The 14316-nt window shown below is 40.5% G+C and overlaps 1 protein-coding gene across 2 annotated transcripts; it reads left to right on the forward strand.

Moving 5' to 3' along the window:
* Positions 1-69: 69 nt before the first annotated feature.
* HSPD1 (heat shock protein family D (Hsp60) member 1) lies at positions 70-10304 on the forward strand. 2 transcript variants are annotated; one of them, XM_032860154.1, is made up of 12 exons: positions 70-179; positions 1319-1494; positions 2712-2964; positions 4576-4658; positions 5275-5370; positions 5751-5844; positions 6107-6275; positions 7632-7731; positions 8295-8540; positions 8922-9096; positions 9393-9571; positions 9676-10304. In XM_032860154.1, exons 2-12 carry the CDS (start codon positions 1321-1323, stop codon positions 9826-9828), a joined length of 1722 nt encoding a protein of 573 aa, XP_032716045.1. In that variant the 5' UTR covers positions 70-179; positions 1319-1320; the 3' UTR covers positions 9829-10304. The 2 variants fall into 2 exon arrangements, with proteins under 2 accessions (XP_032716045.1, XP_032716044.1); XM_032860153.1 differs by lacking the exon at positions 70-179 and adding an exon at positions 270-397.
* The last annotated feature ends 4012 nt before the right edge of the window (positions 10305-14316 follow it).

Consider the following 14316-nt stretch of genomic DNA (forward strand, 5'->3'; position numbering starts at 1 on the left):
TAGGCCGCCTGCCGAGGTGAAAGTACTAGCTCTTCGCCCCTCTCCCGGAAATGACGCGCTTTGAACCTTGACCCACAGAGCGCGCCGCGCTTCCCGGAAAGTTCTGGAACCGAGTGCAGCCCGGGAACTAGCCTAAGCCGGCTGGAGCAGGCTGCGCCCGCGGGCCCGGCGCTGCTCGGGTAGGCAGGGGCGGAGCTAGCGCGTGGCCTGTGCCGATTGCGGGGCCCCGGCCTACGGGAAGGGGTGGGAGCCGCCCGCGCACGCGGTGCGGCGGGGCGGGGGGAAAGCGGCGGAGGGAGGGGACACGGGCTCTTTGCCGTGCGCGCGGTGCACTCTGTCCCTCACTCGTCTCCGACGGCCTGCCTCACCGTGCGCGCGCTCCGCCGCTGCCCCGCAGGTACACGGCCGTCCCGCGCCGCCGCTCTCGGCGCCCCGGACCCCCGAGCCGGCCCTCTCCCCCGCTGTGGTCCCGCCTGACTGGGTCGGAGGGCGAGAGCCAGGGTTTTTCTCAGGTGCCGCAGGCCCGGAGCGCCGGGCCAGGCCTCACGGGTCCATGTCGGTGCCCATCACGTGCGGCGTGGATTCCTCGCTGGCGCAGGGCTCAGGAGGGAGGGCTTGCCCGGGACTCCGTGTGCAATCGGGAGAGTGTATTCCCGTGGGCTTTTCGTGGCAACCCTGTCCTGGTCGACTGCAGGGCGCCGGGGAGGGTGGTCGCAGCCGCCTTTGGCCCCCCGGACAGCTCTCCACTCTTGACCTTGCTGAGGGCGTCCTAAAGGAAAGACACGTGGGGCCGGGCGGAGTGCGCCGGGCCGGAGCCCCCAGCATCGCGGCCCTGCGGGCTGCTCTGATACAGTAACCTGAGTGGATACATGAAGACACATCTCGCTAAGCAGATTTTTGCACCGTCAGGAATGTTTTTTCTCCCTTGGTCGCTCTAGTTTGTAGCCCACCCCTTTCCTGCAGACTTGGTTTTTCAGGAGGACATTTGGAGTGGATTTGCTCTCAAGGCTATTTTAGCGGTGAAAGAGTAACTCGTTTGTAGCGGCCGGGGTAGGTGGCCTTGGGCAGTGCGATGGTGTGCTTTGTGCTGGTGCTCTAGGCTAGGCGCGGGGACGGCCTCACGTGGGGACTTACGCAGGTACTTGGTGTTCTGAACCTAGTTTCCGTGGCCCGGGAGCAGTGACTGGCAGAGGTCAATCCAACTTAAATCAAACGTTTCTCGTTCTGTTGTGGCGTATAGATGCCATGTTTGCTGTAATACACAGAGGTACTGCTAGTATTGATATACTGCTAATCTGATTGTTTCCTCCCTCCACAGAAATGCTTCGATTACCCGCAGTCCTTCGCCAAATTAGGCCAGTGTCCAGAGCACTGGCTCCTCATCTCACTCGGGCCTATGCCAAAGATGTAAAATTTGGTGCAGATGCCCGAGCCTTAATGCTTCAAGGTGTAGACCTTTTAGCCGACGCTGTAGCCGTTACAATGGGGCCAAAGGTATTGATGTTTTTTATTCTGTTGTAATTTATAGTATTGAGTTAAGGAATAATATTTTAATGTTATCAGATAATCACACCAAGCTATTGAATGGTAAGTACTTCCGTATCCATTGTTGAGAAATCCCAATATACCCATAAGAGTTCCCAGTTACTGCTTAATCTTTTTTTTCTTTTACTTAGATACAGTGGTCTTAAAACTTAAACTGTTTCTTTAAAATTTGCGGAACTTTGTTTCCTGTAATGTATGATGTAACTGAGTAGTAACTCACAGATGAAAGAGGATTGGCAAATAGGCAAGTGAGATGAAGTCTACCTTCCAAGTTTTAGATTTTTTCCCAGTAGTTCATACCATTGACGGAAGTATGTAATTTATCTCCAGTCCTACTTCAAGTATGTGCTTGTAGGTGCTAGTTTTACTTAATATTTTTCTGTTGTCCATTCTGTTCCAAAGCACATTTACTATTTTAAGTCTCATTTAACACGGAGAGGTTGGTGAGTGAGGGGTAACAAATAATTTGAGAAGGCCTTTGAGGGTGGTGCACAAGTGATGCTTGATTTCAGATTGACAGCTCCAATGTCAAAATGTTGCTATATACTGTATATATAAAATATATATAAAAACATGGCATGCCTCACAAGTAGCAGCTTTGGTTCAGATACAGAAGCTGCCATGCTGTTTGCACCATAACTGAGATTTAACATGGAAGCAGCCCTCCCTGGAAGAGTGACTTACACTTCGCTTACTGTTAGTATTTTAGTAGCTACATTTTAAAGCCAGTTTAAAAGTAAATTTTCACATTACTATCAAAGGTAGCAGGCACTGGACAAAACTTAACAATAAATTATGTGAAGAATATTTTTAAATTTCATTATAACCTACCAAGGTGTTTTGGTGTATCTTGTGTGGGTTTGTTGGAGGGGGGTGTTGGTGTTGTTTTTAATGAGATGACATCTCTTAGTCTCTAGGATTTTTATCGTTCATAAAATCTCGTGCAATAAGCACTTGGCAACAGAAGAGGTCATTTTGTCTGTAAGCTGAGAATACTGATGAATTTGCTTTTGAGATGGATGCTGCAGATCTGATAAATTGACAATTTGTGTTGGGACTTTGAAGTAATTATCCTATTATTCAAAACTGCTCATTGTGTTTTCAGCTAAATAGCACTTAAAGTATGTGTTCTGTCACATTTTTTTGTTGTTGTTCTCTAATTATAGGGAAGAACAGTGATTATTGAACAGAGTTGGGGAAGTCCCAAAGTGACAAAAGATGGTGTGACCGTAGCAAAGTCAATTGACTTAAAAGATAAATACAAAAATATTGGCGCTAAACTTGTTCAAGATGTCGCCAATAACACAAATGAAGAGGCTGGGGACGGCACCACTACTGCTACTGTTTTGGCACGCTCTATTGCCAAGGAAGGCTTCGAGAAGATTAGCAAAGGTGCTAATCCTGTGGAAATCAGAAGAGGTAGGAAAGTCTCTTCATTGTCACCACAGTGTTTTGAAGTGTCTTAAAAAGTTGATTCTGGTTTCTCCTCTCTCAAAAAATAAAATCTGAGTTTTCCTTCAGCAAATAGTGATTGGATTCTTGGCTTACGTGGTATGTGCTATGCTAGGTGTTAAGGAGGAAAATAGGACTAAGACATTACTTGTCCTTCTCTCCCCTGTGTTATGAGCTCCATAACCCCCTTCCTGCAGCACATAAGGAAAGATTATTGGAAGATACAGCATGTACTGTGTACCTTGAAAATAGTAAACTTCTGGGGATTAGCGTAGAGAGAGATTATACAGTTTTGATATTTTACAAAGTAGGGCTAAACTAAGTCAACCAGGATGTCAGTTTTTTTACTATATATATAAAAGCAGGGGGTTTTGTCTGTTTGTTTTTTGCTTGTTTTTACCTCTTAAGAGCACATGGTACATTACTGGTCTTCATTCTGTTTCTTATTGCTTGCTTTGGGGAACTAGGCCACAATTTAAAGATCTGCTCTTCAGCATGAGCTTCATAGTGACATAGACTTAAGTCCTGTCACTGCCGTTTTCTAGCTGAGTATTAAAATTTGGTTTTTCTATCTTGAAAGTGTAATTGCTACTTATTTCTAGGGCATATTATTGTCCAAAAGAAGACTTGAGAGTAAAAGGGGATGCTGGTAACCGTTTCGTCAAAATTGGCACCCCAGCACACTGATGTGTCAGCATTCCATTTATTTCCGTGTTGGAGGTCCAAATGAATGTGTTACATTAAAAGCAGTTTCAGGGCGCCTGGGTGGCTCAGGCGCCACCTGGGTGGTTAAGTGTCTGACTTTTGATTTGAGCTCAAGTCTTGATCTCAGGGTCATGAGATCAAACCCCCCCACCGGGCTCTGTGCTGGGCATTGAGCCTGCTTAAAAATCTCGCTCTCCCTCTCCCATCTCCCCCCCCCCCCCCCAGCCGCTGCGCTCTCTCCCCTTCTCTCCAAGTCTGATTGTAAATAACGGACAAGTATTAACTGAGGTTATTAAGATTACTTCTCCAAGAAAATGATTGTTACTATACACCTTTCTTTGGATTTTTTTGAAGTTACATTTCTCAAAGAAGGGAGAGCCAGCACTAACCCCAGCTGAACAAAATTGGGTTCTCTTAAATCCATGTTGTGATGCTGTTGACTGCTGAAACAAATATATTGCTTATAATTATAGATTAAATGAGGAAATTTCAGGTAATTAAAAAACCTGTAGGGGTATAACTGTGTCATTAAATTGAGAGAAGTGTTGGGTCACCCTGTTGCAAACATACAACATGATTGGATTGGGAATAGTTTACACAGAATGAGTTAAATGATGAGATTCTTGAAATTACACACTCTTCTTTTTCCTTAGTTCAGTTTTCAAAATAATTTTGGCCTGTGAGTTTGTATTGATCTATGAAGGTTCTTGTTTCAGTGCATGCCATTCAGCTCCCTGAGATTAGGAAAAGTGCTGGCACAGAAGCATTGTATAGGCTATTAACACATTAAAACGTTTAACATGAATTGAAATTTTTACCTGACCCGGAACCATTAGAGAGTAAGTATTATAATGGCATTTATTCTTGAATCAGGTGTGATGTTAGCTGTCGATGCCGTAATTGCTGAACTTAAGAAGCAGTCTAAACCCGTGACAACCCCTGAAGAAATTGCTCAGGTAAGGATTTTCCATATTTTATGATAAATGTGATTATTTCATAATCACATATCAGTGTCAGAATAATGATACCAACCAGTCACAATATATTTAACAATATATTGTGAAAAAAATATTTTCACAATTGAAAGCATTTCTTACTGCTACAGAACCTTTGAAAATAATGCAGTGACCATTACTAGAGTCTTAGTGGGCTACCACTTCAGTTCCACATGGCTGTGAGTAAAACTTGTTTCTATGGAAAATATTCTTTGGCCAATTGTCAAAAGGTGCATAATTTTTTGTCATGTTAGAATTTTGCCACTTTTGGGGGGCGGAGGAAGGCCTCCCTTTTTAAAAAAAGAATAGTTGTATGTTTATTTCATACCTTTTAATAACAGTGTAGCCAAGTGATGAATTTAAAAATAATTGAAAACAGAATCAACGCTTTAAAAATAATTGAAAACAGAATCAACGCTTGGTTAGAGATATTAGACCATATCATCATTGTCCATACTCTCTTCCCTGCCCCCTGCTGCACCCCATCACTTTGGAAGTTACTAGGAAAGTGAGGGGAGCTGATTGAGGATGCTGGCCTTAACCTTTTTAACTTGGAAGAGTAACTTGATTGTTTTAGGTTGCTACCATTTCTGCAAATGGAGACAAAGAAATTGGCAACATCATTTCCGATGCAATGAAAAAGGTTGGAAGAAAGGGTGTCATCACAGTAAAGGCAAGTGTTTTTAATGATAGCTTGGAAAGATTGATCATCAAAACAGTTTTCAAATACAAAAATTGAAACTATATGTTTCATATATTTGAGTCCTTTATGCATAGTGCTAGCATTTATGTACATTAGAGTAGTTACTGAGTTCTGTGTGAATTTTTAGCCTTTGCTATCAGGAATGAATTTGTTCTAACTTAAATGATACTGTCTTCTAGATGTAAAAATTCAAATACGCATTTTGGAAATTTTTGCAGAATTGGAGTTGATGCCCTACAGCATTTGCATACTTAACACTTGTGATCAGTGGGGTGTCTTAATCTGGCCTATCATTACAATTTTTTGTGCTTCCTTAACGAAATTCATAAAACGAACTGAATTTTTTATAGGATGGAAAAACACTAAATGATGAATTAGAAATTATTGAAGGCATGAAGTTTGATCGAGGTTACATTTCTCCATACTTTATTAATACCTCAAAAGGTAAGTCAGTAAACGAAATTTTAAAAATATAGCTTGTGTGTCAGACTGTAAGCATTTACCAGGTCATACTTCTAAGAAAATAAATATATATGTATTCCAAAAGTTACGGTAAATAAGAAATGAAAGGAAAAGCATGAATTCATTAGTCACTTGAAATGTACTGAAATTGTGGTTTATAGGATTTTCATTTAAATAAACTACAGCTGTTTGCAGAATATTGTTAGCTTTTTAAGTTGGTTTGAAAGGTTCTTTGTTTTTGCAGGTCAGAAATGTGAATTCCAGGATGCCTATGTTCTATTGAGTGAAAAGAAAATTTCTAGTGTCCAGTCCATTGTACCTGCTCTTGAAATTGCCAATGCTCACCGGAAGCCCTTGGTCATAATTGCTGAAGATGTTGATGGAGAAGCTCTGAGTACACTCGTTTTGAATAGGTAATAAGCCATGGTATTTGGTTTATATTTCCAAGTGAAAGGCAATTTTTTTGTTTTGATGTTTGAAATCTCCATTATGTACCCCCACATTGAACCATTTGTGTTAGTATCTAGCATTGTGTGTAATACAGGTGTGGTTCATGAACTCTAGGTCCCATTATAATGGTTCGTTCTTTTTGAATGGGTCTGTTTGAAAGTCCTTAGTATTTTGTGCAGGTTTTTCATAAAATGGTCTAAGTTTGTATGTCCTGTCTATATTTTTATTATAAATGTTTACAGTTGTTTTGAAGAAATGACTTTTTGTTTCTGGAAAAATATTTTCACAATTGTAATTTTGGATAGGAAGAAGTAAGTAAAGTATTTTTCAAATTTTAGATCAAAGTGTATTGTCAGTATTACATAGTCTCTTAAAGTTTTAATTAATGAATTGACACATAACCTAAGATAAATTGAGGTCTATTCATTTAATTTAAAAATCTGTAATGTTTTTTTTTTAAGATTTTATTTATTTATTTGACAAAGATCACAAGTAGGCAGAGAGGCAGGCAGAGGTGGGGGGGGAAGCAGGCTCCCTGCTGAGCGGAGAGCCCAATATGGGGCCCGACCCTGGGATCATGACCTGAGCAGAAGGTGGAGGCTTTAACCCATTGAGCCACCCAGGCGCCCCTGTAATGTATTAATTCTGACTTTAAGACAGGTAGTTCATGCAGTAAACAGTGTTTTAGGGTGTTATTGGGGTGCCTACCTGGCTCAGTCAGAAGAGTATAGTCATTCCAGTAGTAACTTGATTTAATACTATGTAGAATCCATAAGATAGGGGTAAATGCTCATTTGATCCCCAAATTTAGTAATTAGTAACTGTTCTGATTTTCACAATCTATAAAATTGTTATCACTGTGTTTAACTTAAAAGTTTTTTGTTTATATTAACATTTTTGTTCCCGGGCTGTTTAATGGGAAAGTAACCGACAATTTGTGAAGAAGGTAATTGGATATTGGCAAATACGGATGAATGGAAAGTTGCTCTTTCTTGTCTTTATGTGACCAAAAGTTGTTAGAAAGCAAAGCGTGGTTTCCAGGAGCGCCTGGCTGGCTCAATATATGTGTCTGCCTTCGGCCCACATCATAGTCCTAGGGTCCTGGGATTGACCCCTGCATTGGGCTCCCTGCTCAGCGGGGAGCCTGCTTTTCCCTCTCCCTCTGTGTCTCCCCAACTTCATGCTCTCTCTCACTCTCCATAAATGAATAAAATCTTTTTTTTTAATGTGGTTTTCTAAGTAATCATAATATTTAAAACTTAAGAAATAGACAAATGTTTTTATTAAATTTAAGTCTCATTATTAACTGTTTTTAACAGGCTAAAAGTTGGTCTTCAGGTTGTGGCAGTCAAAGCTCCAGGTTTTGGTGACAATAGGAAGAACCAGCTTAAAGACATGGCTATTGCTACTGGTGGTGCAGTAAGTAAAATATATGTGACCTTGGTTTACTGAATGTTTTATACTTCTAGGCCTAAAATTTATAGGTAGAGTTTATTGTTTTCCACAGTGAGATATTACTGTCTGAACTATTTACGTTGTGTTTCTCTTGGATATCTGCGAGGTGAAGGTTGGATTAAAGAGTGCTAAGGTGCCTTCTTTAACTTGCCATGAGTCTTGCCCAAGAATAGAGTTATTTGACGACTCTGTTTTTAAGAAAACAGTAGAAAAGATATAGGACTTAGAAGATTTTAGGATCTAAGGTCTAGTCCCAGTTCCACCAAAAGTGACCTTGGAGAAGTTGGAGTTTATTCTTTCTCAAATGAAGCTGATTATATTGAGGATTAAGTAAGAGGTGGGAAGTACAGTGAAAAACTTGATCAAGGCTTATCTGGACTAGGAATTATCTTTATCTCACATTTCAGAGAAATACAGTATTACAAGATGGTTCTCTCACCAGAACACTATCATGATGTATTGTTGATAAACCTGGTATAATGAAAAACTAACCTGCAGCTGATTCACTTTTAAATGTTTTTGTGTAGGTTTTTGGGGAAGAAGGATTGACTCTAAATCTCGAAGATGTTCAGCCTCACGACTTAGGAAAAGTTGGAGAGGTCATTGTGACCAAAGATGATGCCATGCTCTTAAAAGGAAAAGGTGATAAGGCTCAAATTGAAAAACGTATTCAAGAAATCATTGAGCAGTTAGATATTACAACTAGTGAATATGAAAAGGAAAAGCTGAATGAACGTTTGGCGAAACTCTCAGATGGCGTAGCTGTGTTGAAGGTAAGATTCATTGCTGTAAATGAGCCTCTTGGGTTCTGGGCCCAAGAATGATCTTGTTTCTGTGATATTCCCTAATAGTGCCTTGTAACCAACATGTTTTGGGAAATGGAGATAGTATATACTCTTCCTCCTTAAAACCAGAATTGAATCTTAGAAGTGTTGTTGTGGAAAAGGTGTTTTGTTAATGAACACTTTGGTATTGGACTGATGTGGGACACAGCACTCACCCTGTTAGCTGTTTAATCATACAGTCGTTTTTAAACAAATAGGCAACCTTTATTACATACCTTTTAAAAATAAACCCGGTGCTGTTTAGTGACTTGCCGGTCAGCATCTTGAATGGGAGAAGCCCATACTAACTGGGATTCTTTTAATCTTTAGGTTGGTGGGACAAGTGATGTTGAAGTGAATGAAAAGAAAGACAGAGTTACAGATGCACTCAATGCCACACGAGCTGCCGTTGAAGAAGGCATTGTTCTGGGAGGGGGTTGTGCCCTGCTTCGGTGCATTCCAGCCTTGGATTCATTAACTCCAACTAATGAAGATCAAAAAATTGGTAAAATTGCCCTATGAATGAGTTGATTTGCAGCCTCGCTTTAGTCTAGTAGAATGTTGCTGCTGCCCATTAAATAGAACAATAAATAACAAAGCAGCTTCCCGAATGACAAAGATAGAAGAGCACTGATAATCAGATAATATGTGAAAGATCCAGTCATGTCTCTCGAGGGGAATGATTTGAACTGTGAAATTTCCCAGCTGGGGTTTTCCTTTCTCAGTAGTCTCACAAATAGAATTGTGTTGTAATTTTTACAAAGGAATGAAACTAAATTTGCTAAAATTTGTTATCTTTAGGTATAGAAATTATTAAGAGAACACTCAAAATTCCTGCAATGACCATTGCTAAGAATGCAGGTGTGGAAGGATCGTTGATAGTTGAGAAAATTATGCAGAGTTCCCCAGAAGTTGGTTATGATGCTATGCTTGGAGATTTTGTGAATATGGTGGAAAAAGGAATCATTGATCCAACAAAGGTAAATAGTTGACCATTTTCTAAAAATTCAAGAAGTCTTGGTTCAAATCTTGTTCATTTTTCACTGAGAAAAAGGGTAATTATTTTATCAAACTTTTTTCTTAGGTTGTAAGAACTGCTTTATTGGATGCTGCTGGAGTGGCCTCTCTGTTAACTACGGCAGAAGTTGTAGTCACCGAAATTCCTAAAGAAGAGAAGGACCCAGCGATGGGCGGAATGGGTGGAATGGGAGGGGGTATGGGAGGCGGCATGTTCTGATTCCTAGAATAGTGCTTTACCATTATTAATGAACTGTGAGAGGAAGCCCACGCTGTGCTCCTCACCCATAACTTCAGAGAAGTCAGTTGAAGGAAATGACTAAAGAAAAGGCTGGCTGATGTTTAAGAAAATCACTATAACCATCAGTTACTGGTTTCAGTTGACAACATATAATGGTTTACTGTTGTCATTGTCCATGCCTACAGATAATTTATTTTGTATTTTTGAATAAAAAGACATTTGTACATTCCTGATAACTGAGTGCAAGAGCCATGTACCAATGTACTGCTTTCAACTTAAATCACTGAGGCATTTTTACTACTATTCTGTTAAAATCAGGATTTTAGTGTTTGCCATCACCAGATGAAAAGTTAAGAAGCAGCCTTTCTGTGGAGAGTAAGAATAATTGTGTACAAAGTAGAGAAATATCCAATTATGTGACAACCTTTGTGTAATAAAAATTTGTTTAAAGTTAATTGTGTTAGCCTTTCCATGATGTAGAAGTTCAGAGAAATGAAAGCCAATAGAGGAGGGGTAGGGTTTGTTACAAGCATGTAAAACAGTGTTCCACCTGCAGTGTTCTGCTGTTTGCTAAAGACAGTTACACTACCACAAAGATAACGGAAAATTTTAAAGGTGACAACTCATTCCTGTGGAGACAGTATTTTATGTTGAGGTCTCGTCATAAAGGGGCAATCTGTCATTTCTTGTGGAGGTAAAAAGATATTTCAAAGCCACAGTATAAGAAATAGATTCCTGGGGCACCTGGCTGGCTCAGTTGGAAGAACATAGAACTCTCGATCTTGGGTTTGTGAGTTTCAGCCCCCAATTGTGTATAGAGATTACAAGGGAAAAAAATGGATTCCTGTTAGGTGAGAAGGGCAGGGTTTGTATTGTAGGCACGTCCTTAAGTGGAAAGGAGAGCTGTGCCATTCAAGCATAATGAGTAGTGGGGAAAAGCATCCTTATATTATAGGCTCAGCCCAGTGTCTTCACTTTTATTAAGAATTTAAACCACATTTCTGGCTCAGTGCACTTGGTCTTCATTAGAAATGGAAATATGGCTTATTTTTATAATAGTACCTGGCGTGTGCATGTTGGGGGCAGAATGATTTCACAAGACAACTGCTTTCTAAGCTTATATTATAAATTGAAGGCATAAGATCTTGTGAAATGATAGACAAGTTGTTGCTTTCGCCTATGCTGAAAGACCTAGTCTGCTCCTCAGTTTGGCCTTGGGGCGGCTGCCTAGAGACAGGTATAAGCTAGGCATTGAAGCAAGTGCTCTTGTGTACAAAACTTGGACAGAACTAGAAGGAAAAAAAAGTCCATCACAGATCAAAACCCAAAGTCACTTGAGATCTGCACCTAAAATTATGTCCTTTGCTTGGATTAGAAACAATGACAAGAGATTAAAGGGGACTAAATAAAAGGCATTTTAAGTGAACAAAACATGCCTAGAATGTAGTTTTGGCTACAGAAGTAGCAAAAGACAAACTAGTATCAAACCTTAAAAGGTTTATATAGTTAATTATCTTAAAGGCCAAGCTAGGTGATGTGATTAGAAGAAAAGCTAAGAGATGAAAAACTCCTGGACTTAAAAAGATTATTAGAGCATGACCAGCCTAAAGAGATGAGCAGAGGAAAAGAATCAGTGCTAGTCACTACATACTAGAATTAACTCTAAATCTTGGATTAGGGACTCCTTACTAAACCTATACCACCCTTACTGTAAATAGGCTATGAAAGGTTAAGTAGCTTATACAAAGTCGCAGATAATTAAGTGGTAGACATCAGATTTGAACCTGGGTTTGAAGAGCTTAACCAAAGAGCCAGCCTGGAATGAATTCCTAAGCCAGGATCTAGGCAATTACAAAACCCTTTGAAAGCTGTAACCAAAGAAATCATTTAATCGAGAAATTATATTTTCCCCTCTGTCACTAACTTTACAGAATGCCAGCTAGGCTAGGCATTATTTCTACCCCCCCTCCCCATATTTCTCTAGGACAAGAGAAAAACAGAAAAGACTTCAGATTCTGCCATTTGAGAGTCCCTCCAGTGAAAAGCCTGGCTCACCTAATCACTACACAGTGAAACCCACTAGTCAGTATGCCCTACCTTAATGCCAATAAGCTTTTTAGTCCCTTTCAAATAACACCATCAGACAAGCCTATACGTGAAGGTGGAATAGCAAAAACCAGAAGGGATCTAGGAGAAACTTAAAAAAAAAAAAATCTAATAACTTAAAAATGAGATATTGTTGCCATAAACCAAGCAAGACATAACAAAAAGGAACAATTAGAAAACATTCTTGGAAATTAAAACTATGGCCAATATAAAGTTAACAGAAGGGCTGGAGAATGGAATTGAGGAATTTAAAAAGCAGCATAAAAACATGGACAGTCAAATATCTAATTACTTAGGAATGCCTGATAGACCGAGAGAATATGGAGAGGAGGAAATTAATAATTCAAATTCCTCACAATTAAGGGGCCCAGCACAATTAATTAGGACAAGGCAACAGGGCAGATGAGCATGCAATTTCAGACTACCCAGGATAAAGAGTCGATTTTAAAAGCTTCCAGAGAGGGGCGCCTGGGTAGCTCAGTTGTCAAGCGCCTGCCTTTGGTCCTGGGATTGAGCCCCCCATCAAGCTCCCTGCTCTGTGGAAAGCCTGCTTCTACCTCTCCCACTCCTCTGCTTGTGTTCCCTTTCTCGCTATGTCTGTCAAATAAATAAAATCTTTAAAAAAAAAAAAAAAAAAAAAAAAGAGCTTCCAGAGACCAAAAAAATGGATCCTATACAAAGGACTGGGGATAACAGTGGCATAAGACTTCTCAAGCATGGCACTGGACGTCAGAGTACGATTAAGTCAGATCTTCAAATTGGGATGAGGAGGGAGAGGATATTATCTTTAGAGTTCTATATTCAAGTGTGACTATAAAACAATGACATTCAGACACAGGGATTCTAAAAATTGACCTCCCACTTGCCTTTTCTCAGGAAACCACTAAAGGATTTCCTCAGCATTTTGAAAGTAAATTAAAAACAGGAGGCCAAGATTCAGGATACAGGGAGCTTCCAAAAGCAAGGTGAAGGGAAGTCCTGGGATCACTACAGGGGAGCCCTAGGATGACAGCTGCACCACAGCCCAGAGAGCAACCAGCGCAGACCACAGGACAACGGGGTGGCTGCAAGGAAGTGAACGACTGAAGACCGAACCTGAAGTGGTCTAAGCACGTTGGAACGCTGTTCTCTCATATAACCACGAAGGCAAAGTTGCCAATTGCAAGGTTGGTTCATTGAGCCCTTGATGTTCGAGTTGGCTCTTCTGGAATTACTGCCTCTTCCCTCCATGACAAGGTGACAGATGTAGCTGCAAAGCATGTCCTCAAAATCAGGAAAACACCAAGGAAAAGTTTCTCTTGGTTTCCAGAGAGAAAAACCTTACCTAGCAGTCCTATCCCATCAAACTTCCCCTAAGATTCCAATGACCCAGAAGTCACTTCAAGGAAAGTTGATAAAAATGTTGTTTTCCCTCTTCCAGTACAGAAAGCACTGATTCCAAGCTGAAGTCCACAGGTCACGGCCTCCAGAGTGTTGTATTAGATAAAGCAAAGGGCATAGGGACGGGAGCCAGATGCCTGGGCATATATATATCCCATCTCTACTTACTGTAATTTGGGTTCTCACCTTACTTAGGGAACCTCATGGTTGACTAAGATGGATGGCTAGATCAAGGTGGTATTTGTGTATTCCTGGGCTCCCTCACCAAAATTAGCATCTACATACTCTCATAGTAGCAGCTCAGTTAGATCCCAACCACTAAGTTAGATTCTGAACCTGAGAGCTTATCTATGGCATTTACAAGAACAGTGATAAATTACAGGTTCTTCTATCCATCAAAAGAAAAGTAATATAAGCAGGGATAAAAAAAAAATTATCTGGATCTTATCTCTGCTATTTGAAAAATAATTTGCTTTTGAAAAAGTAATTACAGGGGCACCTGGGGGCTCAGTCGGTTAAGGGTCTGACTTCGGCTCAGGTCATAATCTCGGGGTCTTGAGATGGAGTCCCGCAGTAGGCTCCCCACTCAGCAGGCCATTGGCTTGTCCCTCTCCCCTGCCCTGCTCATGCTCTTGCTCGCTCTAATAAATCAATAAAATCTTAAAAAAAAAAAAAGTAATTATATACAAACTACAGACACTCTAAGGGGATACCTCATTTGTAAGTGGAAAGACAACTGTTTACCTCTGTGAAGCCCGAGCAGGCTGTAGGAGTCCTTCACCACCGTATAACCAGCAAGGGGTACACAGCAGGCAGTCGAAACAAGATTTATCGAAAAAATTGATGCAAACATGCTTTTATGTAGGGAGCTAATTACTGAGGTTCCTTGTTGATCTGAGGAAACAAACAGCACTCTGACTAGAAGGTAATACAAAAGGGTTGTTGGGTATGGAGTGAAAGGAAGATCAGTATTAATTAAAG

Source organism: Lontra canadensis, unplaced genomic scaffold (genome assembly GCF_010015895.1).
Source record: "Lontra canadensis isolate GAN:19392208 unplaced genomic scaffold, GSC_riverotter_1.0 scaffold18, whole genome shotgun sequence".
Classification (NCBI taxonomy): Eukaryota; Metazoa; Chordata; class Mammalia; order Carnivora; family Mustelidae; genus Lontra; species Lontra canadensis.